Here is a 14,786-nt window from a genome sequence, read left to right as displayed (position 1 = left end):
TTGCGGCGGGGCGGGCCGCGCCATGGGGCCGCGCCTGGCGCTGCTGGCCGCGCTGCTGGCGGCGCCGCGTGAGTGACAGCGACACCGGGGGGGTCCCCTCCCCGCCGGGACAGCCCCTGGCACCCGCTCCCGGGCATCCCCGGGATGTGTCCCCCGCTCCCGCCGCTCCCGGGCATCCCCGGGATGTGTCCCCGGGAGCGCCCCGCGCCTGTCACCGGCCGCTGGGAGCCCCCGGACGGGAACCGTCTGTGGTGGCCCAGGCAGCGCCCACGGGTGGCCGCAGGGTGGTGGCAGCTCCCGCCCTTGGTCCCCACATCCTCCATCCCTACCTCCTTCACCTCCTTCATCCCCACGTCCCTCATCCCCACGTCCCTCATTCCCACGTCCCTCATCCCCACGTCCTCCATCCCCACGTCCCTCATCCCCACGTCCCTCATCCCCACGTCCCTCATCCCCACGTCCCTCATCCCCACGTCCCTCATCCCCACGTCCTCCATCCCCACGTCCTCCATCCCCACGTCCTCCATCCCCACGTCCTCCATCCCCACGTCCCTCATCCCCACGTCCCTCATCCCCACGTCCTCCATCCCCACGTCCCTCATCCCCACGTCCCTCATCCCCACGTCCTCCATCCCCACGTTCCTCATCCCCACGTCCTCCATCCCCGCATCCATCCTGCTGCCCGCTCCCATGTTTTTCAAACCAGCTGCCCATGACTCCAGGGAAGAGCAGCCAAGGCCCGAGAGATGAAATTCCCTTATTTGGGCACCTGGCAGAGCAACTTTGGGCCAGGAGGGAGCCCTTCCCCCTGGTTTCTTGGCAGGGATACTCGGCTGTTTTCCCCACTTCCAACACATGATCCTTTAGGAGAAACTTCTTGGAAGGATTTTTTTTTATGGCTTGTTGGCTCGTTCTGTGTAGCAAACACTCTGCTGTTCGGCTATCGGGGACTTGAGCCTTTGCTGAAGCCCGTTATCTCACCAGGCACGTTATGGCCATGGGTTTTGTTGGGATAAATCAAGAAATGATGGGAGAGCCCTTACACGGGGCTCCTTCTGACACGGACATTTACTGCGTGGTTGCCAATGGGGGTGGGTGGGTGGCCTCTCCGGGACCATCCATTCCTGGAAGAGTTCGGGAATGCTTAGCTGGATGTGGCCCTCACGCTGCCATCGTACGGGATGTGTTGTCCCTCACACAGTGATATGAGCTGGTGACGATCACTAGGAAGCAATTTCCTTCCCTAGGCTCCCAAGTCTTTTTGCACATCACAATTCCGCGGAGGCTGGAGACAGCTGGCGACACGGTACGGGAGTAATGGAGCTAATGCCCGTGTGCTGCAGGAACGCAGCGCGCAGCAGCGCGGGGGTGACGGGGACGGTCTGGGGGGACGCGTGGGGTGGCGGGAGGTGTCGGCCGCGGATGCCGCCGCTGACGGCGCCTCTCCCCGCGCACCAGGACACGGTGTCCTACGCCATCACCATCGAGGGGAGGCCCTACACCATCCACCTGCAGCAGCAGTGAGTGCGGCCGCGGCAGCTCGCGGGGCTGCCCGATGCCCCGGGTTGATTCCAGGAACTCCTGCTCGCTGGAGTGGGATAACAGCATTCCAGCATGTTCTCAGAGCAACTGACTGTCCTTTCCAGGCTGTTTTTATCTGAGGATTTCCGGATTTACACATACAATGAGAAGGGATCTTTGCACTCCGATGAGCCCCATATCAAGGTAACCTTGGCACTCTTTGTTTTTCCATGTCTTAGTTGTTCCAGGGTCACCCTGTGAGTCAGTGTTTTGGGGGATGCCGCTCGCTGTTGCAGCGGGGCAGCATGTCCTTTCCTTCTCCGCATATTTGCTTCCTAAACAAGGCAAGAGGTACTGGAGAAACATGTGGAAATGCCCAGATTCCTCTTTCTGAAGGCGTTCGTTAAGATTTTAGGGGTTCGAGGGGTTTGAAGATGGAGCCTGCGCATGGCTATGGTTCCTCCTTGGTCTCCATGCAGGAAGATTGCTACTACCGTGGGTACGTCGAGGGCTTCCCGGGCTCCATGGTGACTCTCAGCACGTGCTCCGGCCTCAGGTAACGCCGCGGTGCCACCAAGGTGCCATTGCGGCCACCAAGGAGCCGGTGGCATCGCCGAGCCCTCGCTCCGGGCCCACTTCCCTTGGCAGGGGCTTGCTGCAGTTTGACAACATGAGCTACGGCATCGAGCCCCGGGTTCATTCGCCCGCGTTCGAGCACTTCGTTTACGAGGTGAGCAACGAGAAGACGGCGAGTTTCCTCCTGGCCAATGTCCACGATGACCCGGAGAAGGAGGAGGTGACGCAGCAGATAGCTCAGGACTTGCCCAAGGAGCAAGTGAGTGCTTGTGACTTTCGTAATTTGCTCTGAAAACAAAATGTGGAGATGATGATGCTTTGTGGAGGCTTTGAATCTCCTAGCTGACCAGAAGAGTTATCATTTCTTACATTTCACAACCAAAATAGGAATAATTAAGTCCTTTATTTTTTTTTCCAGTTGTTAAGCCCCACCAGATATATAGACATGTATATAATTTTGGAGAAAGCATTGGTAAGTCTGTGTCAGACTATTTTTGTGTTGCATGTGTGTTTTTTTGGATCTTAAAAGCATAATATAAGGCTTTGTCACGGTCCCCTAGCAGTCCATCACTTGTGACCACACATCATTCCATAAGAGCCAGTTTGGAAAGCCAATTTTATTGGGGATTCGGGCTGCGGTGAGCGGCCCTCGTAGAAATCCCTGCTATTTGAAGATGATGATACAAGCCTGGGATGCTCATTTATGGCAAATAATTTATCTCTTGTTATTTTTCAGTATGAGTATATGGGCGCTAACAAACACGTTGTGACACAGAAGATACTTCAGATCATTGGCTTTCTCAGCAGTGTAAGTTTTCCCCTCTTTTTTACGTGTTGAAATGGAAAACTTGAGTGTCTTATTGCAGCCTTCTAAAGACTAGGTATTGACAGGATTTGCCTAATTTTAAATAAGATTTTTTTGAGGATAATTGTGCTTTCTGGCAACATTTCATCTCAACTTTTTCGCTTTTCGCTCTGGAGCCTGTTGAGAGCTCCAGGTTGCTCTAAGGACTTTCAAGACTGGGTTAGGAGGTGCCAGAAATGAGGATTTTCCTCGTTGTTGTCCCACACAAATGCATGCTTGCAATCAGTGTTGCTCCCAAAAAAGCTGGCACCTATTTTTAAAATCTTTTCAATGACATATTGCCTTTTAATATAATACTTCCCTCAGGGGCCTTTTCCATGTGCCAGACTCCACCAACGCATTTTGTCAATGTGTCTCTGTTAGGGGTGTGAATATTTTTTCCTGCCTGTATATTTAGCATATTGTACTTGCCTGAGTACTTGATGTTAAATCACAGTGGATACAACAAAAACCACAGATCTGGACAAGTCTGTGTGTTCTGAATGTTTAATTATTTAATAACTTTATTCATGCAGAGCCTGTCTTCAGGTTTATAAGATCCTGTTTGCTCAACTGCTGCATTTAGCTCTTTTAGACACATCCTTTTTTCCTTTCAGCTTTACATTTCCCACACTTTACTCATCATCCCCTTACATAACAGGTAGTGGAGCTGCCAGCTGCTGCTGCCTGCTTTCCTAAAATACATCAGCTGCTGATAAAAATAAGAACTTCAACATTACTTCAAATGAAACATATCTGAGCAGCCCTTTCTCCTGTTACGTTTTCAGATGTTAAAATCCCTGAATTTAGCAGTCGTGCTGTCCTCGGTGGAGTACTGGGCAGATGGGAATAAAATTGACACAGCACCGGAAGGAGAAATCGTGCTGCAGCGATTTTTAAAGTGGAAACAGACAAACCTTTTCCTGCGGCCGAGCGACGTGCCCTATTTATTGCTGTAAGATTACAGTTTTTGCGTTATTTAAGAGCGAGCAGTGCCAGCGTGGTAAATCGATGCGCTTGCAGTCAATAGTCTTTGCTCTAAGAGGGCTCTGCTGAAGAGGAAGGTAAAAGCGCAGGGAGATGCTGCCCGCTCGGCTTTCGAGCTGATGGCAACGCGGGTGTTTCAGGTACAAGGAGCGCCCGACGTACATCGGCACGACGATGCCGGGCCAGGCGTGCCGGCGCGCGGACACGGGCGGCGTGGCCGTGGTAGGAGCGCGCGGCGGCGGCGGCGGCGGCGGCGACACCGGCGGGGCCGCACGGGTGACCCCGCTGCGCTCCCGGCCCCGCAGTTCCAGAAGGGAGTGAGCCTGGAGTCGTTTTCCATCATCCTGGCGCAGCTGCTGGGGCTGAGCCTGGGAATGAGCTACGACAAGGCTGGCCGGAGCTGCCGCTGCCCCGGCCCCGTGTGCGTGATGAACTCGGAGGCGCTGTGAGTTGGTCCCGCTCTGTCGGCGCCGTCGCGCTGGGGACATCAGTATCATTTATCAATGGGTGTCATCGGTCCCTCTCAGGCGTCACAGCGGGGTGAGAGCCTTCAGCAGCTGCAGCGCCGCCGACCTGGGGAGGTTTCTGCAGCTGCACCAAGACTGCCCCTTCGTCAGGTCCCAGTTTAAAGGCCCGACCTTCCGCGAAGCCGCCGTGTGCGGCAACAACATCGTGGAGCAGGGAGAGCAGTGCGACTGCGGCTCCGTGGAGGTGGGTGCCACGCTCGCCTGAGGAATACGGGATTACTTCCTTCCCCTGTTTCAAGGAATTGCTCCGATTTGCTCCTTGAGAGTGAACAGAAGCTGGGAGTTGTCTCTGTTGCTCTTTACAGCATTTCCCACGCACAGATTTTACTTATCTTCCTTGGAATCCTCCAAAGCGTATCCTGGATTCGGAGGAATAGGGATAGGGCAAATGGTCGGCCTACAAATGAGGACATTTGAAGCAAATAATAGGTTTTATCGTTTCCAGGCGTGCTCAAAAGACAAATGCTGTACTCCCCAGTGTAAATTCAAGCCAGGAATGAAGTGTTCCTCGGGATTATGCTGTGAAAATTGTCAGGTAAGGTGTGTTCATAATTATCAGAAGTTAAGGTCATTCATAAATTTTGGAAAAACGAGTATTTTTCTATAGTAGGACTACAAATTAGCTTTCTGCTTTTGCATCTACAATCAGCCCTAAAAAACTTAGTAATATTTGTGCTGTTTTCTTTAGACAAATGAGCACTTTCCCCAAGCTTTGAACAAGAAAGCCTTCATGGTAATTGCTTGTATTTTTTTCCCAGAATGTCTGACTTGGAGAGTCTCTTTCAACTAGTGTTACATATAGAATTTAACTGAGGAAGATGAGGGACCAGGGTTAAAATGCTTTGCTAGTGTTTGAAGGAGAGGTTGGATGCTCAGAACCAGGAGCAGGGTTAAATGTCAGCCCGGAGCGCTCCGATTGTGCCTCAAAGACAGGAAGCACTGGTAAAAAAACAGCAGAAAGAGGTCTGATAATGACCATTATTTCGGTGCAAAGCACAGCAAAACTCAGCATCATGGGCCGATTCCCGCGGGGAGCTTTGGAAAATCGCGCCGTCACGGGCCCCCCGCGGCCTCCACGGAGGCCGGGCCTCTCACGGGTGCCTCTCTCTGCAGTTTAAGCAGAAGAACAGCAAGTGCCGGGCGCTCTCGGACGCGCAGTGCGACCTGGTGGAGTACTGCAACGGCTCCTCGGCCGCCTGTCCCCCCGACCTCTACATCCAGGACGGCTACGAGTGCGAGCGCGGCACCGGCTACTGCTACAAGGGCCGCTGCCAGTCTCCGGATCGGCAGTGCCAGCAGCTCTACGGGAGAGGTAACCGTTTTCGTGGCTGCTGAGCCCTGGTTTCTGCATGTTTTTTCATAGCTCAGCGTCATTGCTGCGTAGCCCTCAGTGCAGCTTGTCGTTCTGGGTTCAGCTATTCTGTATTCACACTTTCAGGTGCAAAAAATGCTCCTCTGGCATGTTACGAAGAAGTCAACAGTCAACAAGATAGATTTGGACACTGTGGAAATGACCCGACAGAGGGGTATCAGGCCTGTGCTTGGCTGTATGTTTCAAGGAATGAAAAGTGTTTTCCTGGGAATGAATATTCAATATGTGCTTCTCTTTACTGCAGGTGCAGATAGGACCAGTTGGGAGGTTGCCCTCTCTTTAGGGCTTTTTTTGGTGGGACTGCATTTCCCTCTGGCTTTAGCCTTAGCCATTCTTGGAGAAACGGTTTGGATAACCAGGGTTATTTTCCCCAAGCAGATGCTGCTGGTGTTAGGATCTGTGCAAGGGGCATCCAGGGGGAGCAGAGGGCTCTGCTGGGCACGACAAATCCCTCCTTCCTGATGAGCTCAGGCTCGTTATAGTCTGGGGGGTATGGGAGGTGTTGGAGACTGAAAGGATACGGGAAAAGAACGCTCGGAAAATGTCTGATTGTGCAATCAATCCTTTAGTGACTTCCAGAGCAGCCTCTCTCCTTCCATCAAGAATTGAGCTCCTCCAAAACATAATCTGCTTGTGATTTTGTTCTTATTTAAATCCCCCTTCCTCAGCTGCGTGCTTCTGCCTCTCCAGACTGATCAAACGGGTGCTGCGGCCCCACTTTTCATCTCTCGTGCCCATCAATTCTTTTAGGAATCTGAAGTGTGGAAAGCTGATATGTGCCTACCCGAATCGTATTCCGTTCACGAAAGTTAAAGGGGCCGTGATTTATGCTCAAGTGCAAGAACATCTGTGTGTGTCGTTCGATTACATGCGCGGACCCACGGTGCCAGATCCCCTCTTGGTTAAAGAAGGCACCAAATGCGGTCACGGAAAGGTAAGAAATATTTCATGAGCACCCAAGAATGGCATATATTTAAATGTGCTACAAGTGTAGCAGTTCTGGAAATAGTTGTCCTGTTGCAGCACAGTTTAAAGGTACTCTGTATTTAATGGTTTTGTTAAAAAGCACTCAGATTTTTTTTTCTTTCCTTTGGGACTTTTAGGTTTGTCTGAATAGCACTTGCCTTCCACATTCAGTCCTGAAGTACGATTGCAATCCGCAGAAAAAATGCCACGGACATGGGGTAGGTAACGATGTCGTCGGTGCAGTTCTTGTTAGAACTAATATTGCTGGAGCAGAGAGAGAGTCTTCTCCAGTTTCCACTGTGATTTGTCTGTGAATTGGCTGGAAACTTGTTCCAGGCTGCTGCTTTTCTCCAAAATTGTCATGCAATAATGAGTTATGGTGGGAGAAATTAAATAATGGCACCTAATAGGGTAAAGGAAAGTGGATTCTTTGCTTGTCTGGCTTAGCAGGAAGCTGAAAAAAGATGTATCAAGTAGCACTTGCAGCCTGGTGGTAACCGCAGCAGTCGGGAATTCCGTGTAGGAGGGAAGGGGCCGGCTAGGAAAACAGCAATGCTAGGGAGGACCTAGTGACAGGCCTCAGGACGGGCTTTTATAAACACACAGGGTTTTGTTCCCATCCTGGTGTCTGCAGGTGTGTAATAACAAGAAGATGTGCCACTGTTTTCCGGGCTGGAAGCCCCCAACCTGCAAGGTCCAAGGGTCTCCGGCAAGCGGCAGCGTCAGCAGAAGGTCGCGGGTGCTGGACACCGGTGAGTGCCCCAAGCTGGGGCTTTTTCCAGCGCTTTTACTGGCTGCGACGGGTGCTCCCAGCCTCCTGGGAAACCTCAGCAGTGCCCTTGCCCAGGCCTGGAGCTGCTCCCTTGGTTTTCTCCCCAGAGGTGAGCGCCAAAAGCCCCTCCAGGGACTCGCTGAGGACGTGGCTGCTCCTCGGCTTCTGCCTCTTCCTGCCCGTCGCTGTTGGCGGCACCGTCCTGGTGATGAAGTGGAAGGAGCTGAGCAGATTCTGTGCAGGGCAGGCGTCGCACTTGGACGGGTAAATTCATTCTAGTTGCCTGCTGTAAAGCGTCCCTTCTGGATCTGGGAAATGGGCAGGGGTTTCTGGGAGCAGCGAATTCCCAAGAAATGTCATACAAGTGGGATTTGCACGCTGGGAGCAGCAGGGAATGCGGCGCATGGGAATCCACATGGTTGTAAACTGTGGGAACCGTTTGTGGCTCGTGGAAGGAGGAAGGCAGCCAAGAACAGGCAGGCTCATGGGATAGACAAATGTAGCAGAGGCAGAAGGAGCAGAAGTGGATTCCGTGACACCAGGCTCGCCGCCTGCATGAACAAGCTGCAACAAATGGGTTTTCCACTTGCTGATTCCTGGGAAAAGGGAACCTTGGCGGGCCAAAGGAGGATAGGGGAGAAGTGCCAGGTCTCAGTATGGAAAACGTGGGGGAAAAGAGGACATGGGAGATGGTGCTGGTGGGGACAGGACTTGTGTGGGTTCTTCTGCCACTCATTTCTACCCCTTTCTCCTGCACCCCAGGTCCGAGGCCGTCAGTATGTCCAGCTACGAGAGGTGAGACCGGTCCCTGTGCTGGTGACGATGGGCCGGCTTGGCCCGTATGGGCTGTGTTATGGGGGGTCGTGGCGAGCCAGCCAGGCCCGGCGGGATGGCTGGGATGTGCCGGGATGGCCGGGATGCACAGGGATGTGCCGGGATGCCCGGGATGTGCCGGGCCGTGCGGAACCACCGGCTGACGGTGCCGCCTCGCCCTTCCCGCCGCAGCTCGGCCAGCGAGGAGGGCAGCGCCGCTTCCGAGGAGCCTGAGGCGGCGCCGGATCCGGATCCGGATCCCGAACCCGTCGCGGTGCCGGTGCCGGTGCCGGTGCCGGGCCGGGCCGCGCCTCGTGCTCAATAAAGGCGCTGAGCGGGGCCGCGCGGCGGCGCCTCTGTGCGGCGCCAGGGGGCGCGCGCGGCCCTAACGGCGGCGACCGCGGGGGCGCGCGGGGACCGTTATCGGCACCGGGACCGTGGGGACACCGCGGCCATTGCCACGAGTGGAGGGACCCACGGGCAGGGGAGCGTCACCGTGGGGACACCGCGGCCATTGCCACGAGCAGGGGGACCCACGGGCAGGGGAGCGGCACCGTGGGGACACCGCGGCCATTGCCACGAGCGGGGGGACCCACGGGCAGGAGAGCGTCACCGTTAGCTCAGTGACACCTGGGGGGGGGGGCATTGCCGTTAGCGGGGTCCCCACGGGCAGGGGACCTTTGTCACTAGTGTGGGGACACCCAGGGCCATCGCTGTTACTGGGGGGACACTGCGGGCCCTTGGCGTTAGTGGGGGAGCCTGTGGGCAGGGGACCTTTGCCATTAGCGTGGGGACACCCAGGGGTCGTTGCCATTAGCGAGGGGACACCTGGGGGTCATCACCGTTAGCGTGGGGACACCCGGGGGTCGTTGCCATTAGCGTGGGGACACTGCGGGCCATCGCTGTTGGTGGGGGGACACCCACAGGCAGGAGGCCATTGCCATTAGCGTGGGGACACCTGGGGGTCATCACCGTTAGCGTGGGGACACCCAGGAGCCATTGCCACTAGTGGGGGACCCGCACGGGCAGGGGACCCTTGCCAAGAGCGTGGGGACACCCGGGGCCGTCGCCGTCAGCGGGGGACACGGGCGCGATGCTGCGGCTCTGCGTGTGGCTCTGCCTGTGGCCGCGGGCCGCGCCGGGCGTCGCGGCGTCGCTGCTGCGGGCGCAGGTGACGGTGCCGCGGCGGGTGGCGGCGGGCGCCGCGCAGGTAGGCCCGGTGGCCCGCGCCGCGGCCCGGCCCCGCCGCCGGCGCCGCTGACCCGCGCGCTCCCCGCCGCAGCGCACGCTGGCCTACGCCGTCCCCATCGAGGGCACCTCGCGCACCCTCCGCCTGCGGCAGCAGTGAGTGGCGCCGCGGCCGGGGACGGCAGCCCTGGGGCACGCGCGGTGGCGGCGACACGGCCCCGCTGGCCTCGCGCGCCAGCACACGGGACGGGGCACGCGCTGCCGCCGTGCCGGGCTCAAAATCCCTCTTTTTGCTTCTGTGCATAGAGTGTTTTTGCCCAACGACCTCCGGATCTACACGGACGGCCGCGGGGGCCTCGTCACGTCCGAGCTGGTGCCCATCAAGGTAGGACCCGTGCGCTCTGCTAGGCCGAGTGTCAGATCGGGGTGATTTCAGTTTCTGAAGAAACAGGCGGGTGAAAACGGGCCTGGGCCTCTCTTGGGGCGCTCCGCACATGGTGTGTTCCCCCCTGCGCCCTCACTGGGAGGAATTTCCTCAAGGGAACCAAATCTGGGAGTTTCAGGTAGTGCGAGACGGAGCGTTCGGACGCAGCCGTAGTGGCCGATGCCAGCAGCGGGTCCGTGACGCTCTGTCCCCAAAGGCAGGCGGCCTGGCTGCTGTGAATGCTTCCATGCAAGCGGCGATTTTCCCAATCCCAGGGGAAAATCCCAGCCGTGCAGTGCTGTGAGCCGTTCCTGGCTGTCGTGCCATCGATCCGCCTTGTTCCTTTGCAGCGCGACTGCTTCTACGAAGGCTACGTGGAAGGTGTCCCGGGTTCCCTGGTGGCACTTAGCACCTGCTCCGGACTGAGGTGGGTCCGGGGCCCGTGAGCTTGCTCCGTGCCACAGGGATCATCCCGAGGGAGCCCCGTGCCTTTGCTTGCAGTGGGGTTCTGCAGCTCGCCAATGCCACCTATGGAATCGAGCCCCTGGATGCCGTGCCGGGATATCAGCACCTCATCTATTCAGTGGAGAATGAGGACGTAGAGAATCCGATTTTCGTAGAAAACAGCTCGCTCGCACGGCCACAGGAGATGGCACCGGAACAGGACGGAGGAACACAGGTGAGTTCTGCCTGTAGCAGCTTTGAGTGTTGTTTTCCCTGCAAACCGGCTCCAGAAGGAAGCGACTGGGACTCGGGAAGTGCCGATCCCGAGGGTGCCTCCTGTTGGGAGGTGGCTGTTTCCAGATGTTTGGGCGAAGCTGCCGGTCTGGGTTTGTCTCCTTGGTGCAAAGAATTTGTACCAGGTTTGTAAATATGGGGAGAGCCCCAGATGTGGCAGTCGGATGGTCAGTGTTGCGGGTGTCATACGGAATCGCTTCCTAGAGGAGCAGGAGCCTGGGAAACAGTTGAAATGGGCTTGGAAGAGCAGGAATTGACTGTAACCCAAAGTGGCTCTTGTGGAGCAACTATAGAGCGAAGAAGTCACCCATTACTGCACGTGGGGGCTTCTTTACTGTTTTCTTTATTTTCCTAAGAGTGAGGAAGCTGCCGCTAGATCCCCTGGCTATCTGGAGGTGCATGCAGTTGTGGACAAGGCCCTGGTAAGTCTTTTTCCGCCCTCCCCGCTCAGTCGTTTCTTTGAGTAGAAGCAGCAGCGTGGTGGGAAAGGCGCTGGGAATTTGCCATCCGGAGCCAGTGCCAGGGAAGCGCCTTCCTGGCGGCTCCGGGGACGCTCGCGGTGACGTGCGCCCGTTTCAGTACGAGCACATGGGCGCCGACAAGGCTGCTGTGACCGAGAAGATGGTTCAGCTCTTCAGCTACGTGAACAGCGTGAGGCGCCCGCGGTCCCCACCTCGGCGCTGCGTGGCAGCCGGTGGATGTGCCCGGCTCCCCGCTGCATCCTTGTTTTCCAGATGTTTGCTCGCCTTAACCTGACCGTAGTGTTGACCTCCCTGGAGTTTTGGACGGAACGGAATAAAATCCCCACCACGGGAGGGGCCGAGGAGTTACTGCAGAGGTTTCTGCAGTGGAAAAACACCCACCGTGTCCTGCGGCTCCAGGACGTAACGTTCCTGTTCGTGTGAGTGAGGTGGGAAGCTGTGTCGGGCCGCGAGGAACGGGAAGGGGGGATGCGACGTGGAGCCGTCTCCATCCCGCAGGCACCGGGAGCAGCCGCGTTACGTGGGAGCCTCCTCTGCGAGCAGGTTGTGTCACAAGAACCTCGCTGGAGGGGTGGCCGTGGTACGGTACCGTCCCCTGGGAGCCCGAAGGGAGAGCCCTGTGTCCGGGGGTGACAGGAGCCCCTGTCCCCCACCGCAGCACCGCGGCACGATGACGCTGGAGACCTTCTCGGTGGTGCTGGCGCAGCTGCTGGGGCTGAGCCTGGGAATCGGCTACGACGACCCCCGGAGCTGCCGCTGCGCGGGGGCCACGTGCCTCATGCAGAGCAACGCGGCGTAAGGGCTCCCCGGGCCCCCGCGCGGGCCTCAAACAACCCAAAAGCAGCTCATTTTACCCCAGGTTCTTTCTGTGCCTTCCAGACGCTCGCCTGGTGCCAAAAGCTTCAGCAGCTGCAGCCTGAGAGACCTGCAGCGTTTCCTCGCCAGCGGAGAAGGGCAGTGCCTCTGGAACAGGCCGACTATGGACATATCCTATCGGGCTCCCGTGTGCGGCAACAAAGTGGTGGAGCCGGGAGAGACCTGTGACTGCGGCTCGGCAGAGGTCGGGCGCCTTGCGGGCGCGCGCGGCGCTCGGCCATGGTCACCGCGGCGCGCGGAGCCCTCCCGGAGGGGGAGCTCCCAAATCCCTGAGCTCGTCTCCGCCGTTCCCAGGAATGCAAGCGCGATCCGTGCTGCACGGTGGGATGCAAAGCCAAGAAAGGGGTGGAATGCGTGTCCGGCCCGTGCTGCTGGCGATGCCACGTAAGCCGCGCCGGGGGAGCGGAGCGCGGGCGGGCGCTGAGCGCGGCTGCTCCTGCTCTGCCTCTTCCCCCAGTTCCTGCGAAGGGGAACCCTGTGCAGGAGCAGCCCGGAGGACGAGTGCGAGCTGAAGGAATATTGCAACGGCACCTCCGGGCAGTGCACGCCCAACTTCTGGGTCATGGACGGGCACCCCTGCAACCGCCGCAGCGCCTACTGCTACCGCGGAGTGTGCCAGATGGCTGACAAGCAGTGCCAGAAGGTCTTCGGGAAAGGTGACAGGGACAAACGGTTGTAGGGGGACGAACGCGGAGCTCTCCATGTGCACTAAAGCATGGAAGGCTGGAGTGTGAGCGTGGCGTGTGTTTGCAGGTGCCAGAAATGGTCCCCTGGCCTGTTACGAAGAAATCAACGGCCGACGGGACAGGATGGGCCATTGCGGCTCCAATCAGAGCGGTTACCAGAGCTGCGCGTGGCAGTGAGTCCCGAAGGAGCCGGGCTGCGCCCGCCTGCCCCGCGTTCCCGTGCCCCGTGGGAAGAGCCGCGCTTCCCAGCGGCCTCGGGAACGTCCCCTCGGCGCGTCCGTAGGGATCTGCGCTGCGGGAAGCTCATCTGCGAATACCCCAGCCACAAGCCCTTCACCAAGGAGAGGGCGGCCGTGGTTTACGCGCGGGTGCAGAACGCGCTGTGCGTGACGCTCGACTACATGAAGCCTCCCGCCGAGAGGGACCCCATGCTGGTGAACGACGGCACCGTCTGCGGCGACCACATGGTGAGCGCAGCCCCGGCGGCGCCACGCGAGGCCACGTTTCCAGTGTGACAGTGGCCTTGGTGGCAGGTGGGCTCCGCATGGGAGCCTCGGGGGGCTCTTGGAAGCCCTGTGGCTCACGGGGCTCTGCTGCGGTTGCCCTGCAGGTTTGTCTGAACCAGAAGTGCGTCCCTGCCGCTACCCTCAACTACAGGTGTGAAATAAAGACCAAGTGCCACAACCACGGCGTAAGTAGCGATGCCCCGCGCTCCTCGTGGGGGACCGTGGCGGTCGCCCGTGCCCTCCCGTTGTCTGGAGGGCAAAGGGGCTTCACCAGGGACGTCCTTGGAAGCAGCTCCAGTCCAAATCTCCTCGGGGTGTGGGAGAAGGGCAGGTGGGCTCCGTTTTGTGCCTCCAAAAGGCTACAGATGGGACAGAAAGTGACGTCCCTTGAGGGAGGGCACCCCTGCCTGGGGCTGTGGCACGGAGATGTCCCCTCGGACCCAACATCTCGGTGTTTCCTCTCGCTCCTGTCACGGGAAGTGGCCCTGGGACCAGGTTGCTGGTGGCCCTGTTTGCAGGAGGTCTCTGTGTCCCTGCACACAATCCTAGGGCATGTTGTGTATCCCAAGGCTTTTCCTTGTGGTGCCGAGTGTTTGCAGGACATCCCGAGCTGCCTGCGGCCCTCCTCGCTGACCGCTGCCTGTTTTCCTCTGCAGGTCTGCAATAACAAGGGCCTGTGTCACTGTCACCCTGGTTGGAAGCCACCCAGCTGCCTGGAGAGAGCAAGCACGATGGGAGGAAGCAGCGAGAGCCTCTTCCGAGCGGGTACGTGGAGCGCAGGGCTGCACGGGTGCAAATCTGCTGCCAGCCCGCTGCCTCCTGTCATTACATATATATAGATCCATAAATATGTCTATAGAGAGAGGGGGGGTGGCTCTGCTGCTCCGTGGTGGCCACAGGCGAGTGGTGCCAGAGGTCCCTTCTTTGTCTAGATGAAGCGGTCGCCCCGAGCAAGGACGTGCTGAGGAACTGGCTCCTTATAAGTTTCTGCCTCTTCCTGCCCGTCCTCCTCGGGGCCGCCATCCTGGTCCTGTGGCAACGCATGTGGTGCCGCTGCCGCGCTCCGGAGGACTCGCCGCGGGATGGGTGAGTTATCCCGGCTCCCGGGATCCGGATGGTTTCTGTCCGGAGCCAAAGCCGGCGCGCCGGAACGGCAGCCCGGCCCCGGGAAGAGGGTGCCTGGCGCTGGCAGGAGGCTGCTGCAGGGACCGTGCGGGGCTAACGGGAACGTCTCTGCTCCCGCCACTCCAGCTCTGTGGATACGGACTCTGCGGAGGAGCCGACGTAGGTGGCAGTGGGGTGGCCCCGGGCCTGCCCCGCGTCCCTCCCTGGCTCGGGCTCCGTGTCCGCAGGCAGCTCAGGGGCCTCTCCTGCTTTTTCCTGCAGATTGTAAGGAAGCGGTGGGGCCGTGCGAGGTGTCCGGGCGCGCGGAGCCCGGAGGGTGAATCCCAGGCACGTCCTGCCCAGCTCCAAGGGAAGGGAGGGAGCGGGAAGCGCGTCCCGCCGGG

The 14,786-nt window shown here is 58.4% G+C and overlaps 1 protein-coding gene across 1 annotated transcript; it reads left to right on the top strand.

Moving 5' to 3' along the window:
- The first annotated feature begins 22 nt into the window (after positions 1-22).
- Positions 23-14,566, top strand: LOC104574815 (disintegrin and metalloproteinase domain-containing protein 18-like). The gene is made up of 37 exons (XM_088521501.1): positions 23-68; positions 1,248-1,306; positions 1,459-1,520; positions 1,647-1,725; positions 2,001-2,077; positions 2,170-2,356; positions 2,516-2,569; positions 2,834-2,905; positions 3,730-3,896; positions 4,069-4,150; positions 4,234-4,373; positions 4,456-4,639; positions 4,901-4,990; positions 5,569-5,767; positions 5,894-6,002; positions 6,578-6,761; positions 6,931-7,011; positions 7,428-7,545; positions 7,673-7,829; positions 8,328-8,360; positions 9,873-9,951; positions 10,341-10,417; positions 10,492-10,669; positions 11,085-11,150; positions 11,308-11,379; positions 11,463-11,629; positions 11,709-11,790; positions 11,869-12,005; positions 12,090-12,270; positions 12,381-12,470; positions 12,544-12,742; positions 12,840-12,945; positions 13,056-13,239; positions 13,383-13,463; positions 13,935-14,043; positions 14,211-14,364; positions 14,530-14,566. Exons 1-37 carry the CDS (start codon positions 23-25, stop codon positions 14,564-14,566), a joined length of 4,179 nt encoding a protein of 1,392 aa, XP_088377627.1.
- Positions 14,567-14,786: the final 220 nt, after the last annotated feature.

This window comes from Tinamus guttatus, unplaced genomic scaffold (genome assembly GCF_059628265.1).
Source record: "Tinamus guttatus ecotype Peru unplaced genomic scaffold, ASM5962826v1 Tinamus_guttatus_pri_ptg000123l, whole genome shotgun sequence".
Classification (NCBI taxonomy): Eukaryota; Metazoa; Chordata; class Aves; order Tinamiformes; family Tinamidae; genus Tinamus; species Tinamus guttatus.
The sequence above is the reverse complement of the archived record's forward strand: the minus strand, read 5'-3'. Positions and strand labels throughout refer to the sequence as shown.

Excerpts from the sequence above, each read along its gene's own strand:
- LOC104574815 (XM_088521501.1), top strand. The coding sequence starts at position 23 with ATGGGGCCGCGCCTGGCGCTGCTGGCCGCGCTGCTGGCGGCGCCGC. Across the intron at positions 4,991-5,568 it reads TATGCTGTGAAAATTGTCAG|TTTAAGCAGAAGAACAGCAA; the intron begins GTAAGGTGTGTT and ends CTCTCTCTGCAG. Across the intron at positions 12,471-12,543 it reads CGTGCTGCTGGCGATGCCAC|TTCCTGCGAAGGGGAACCCT; the intron begins GTAAGCCGCGCC and ends CTCTTCCCCCAG.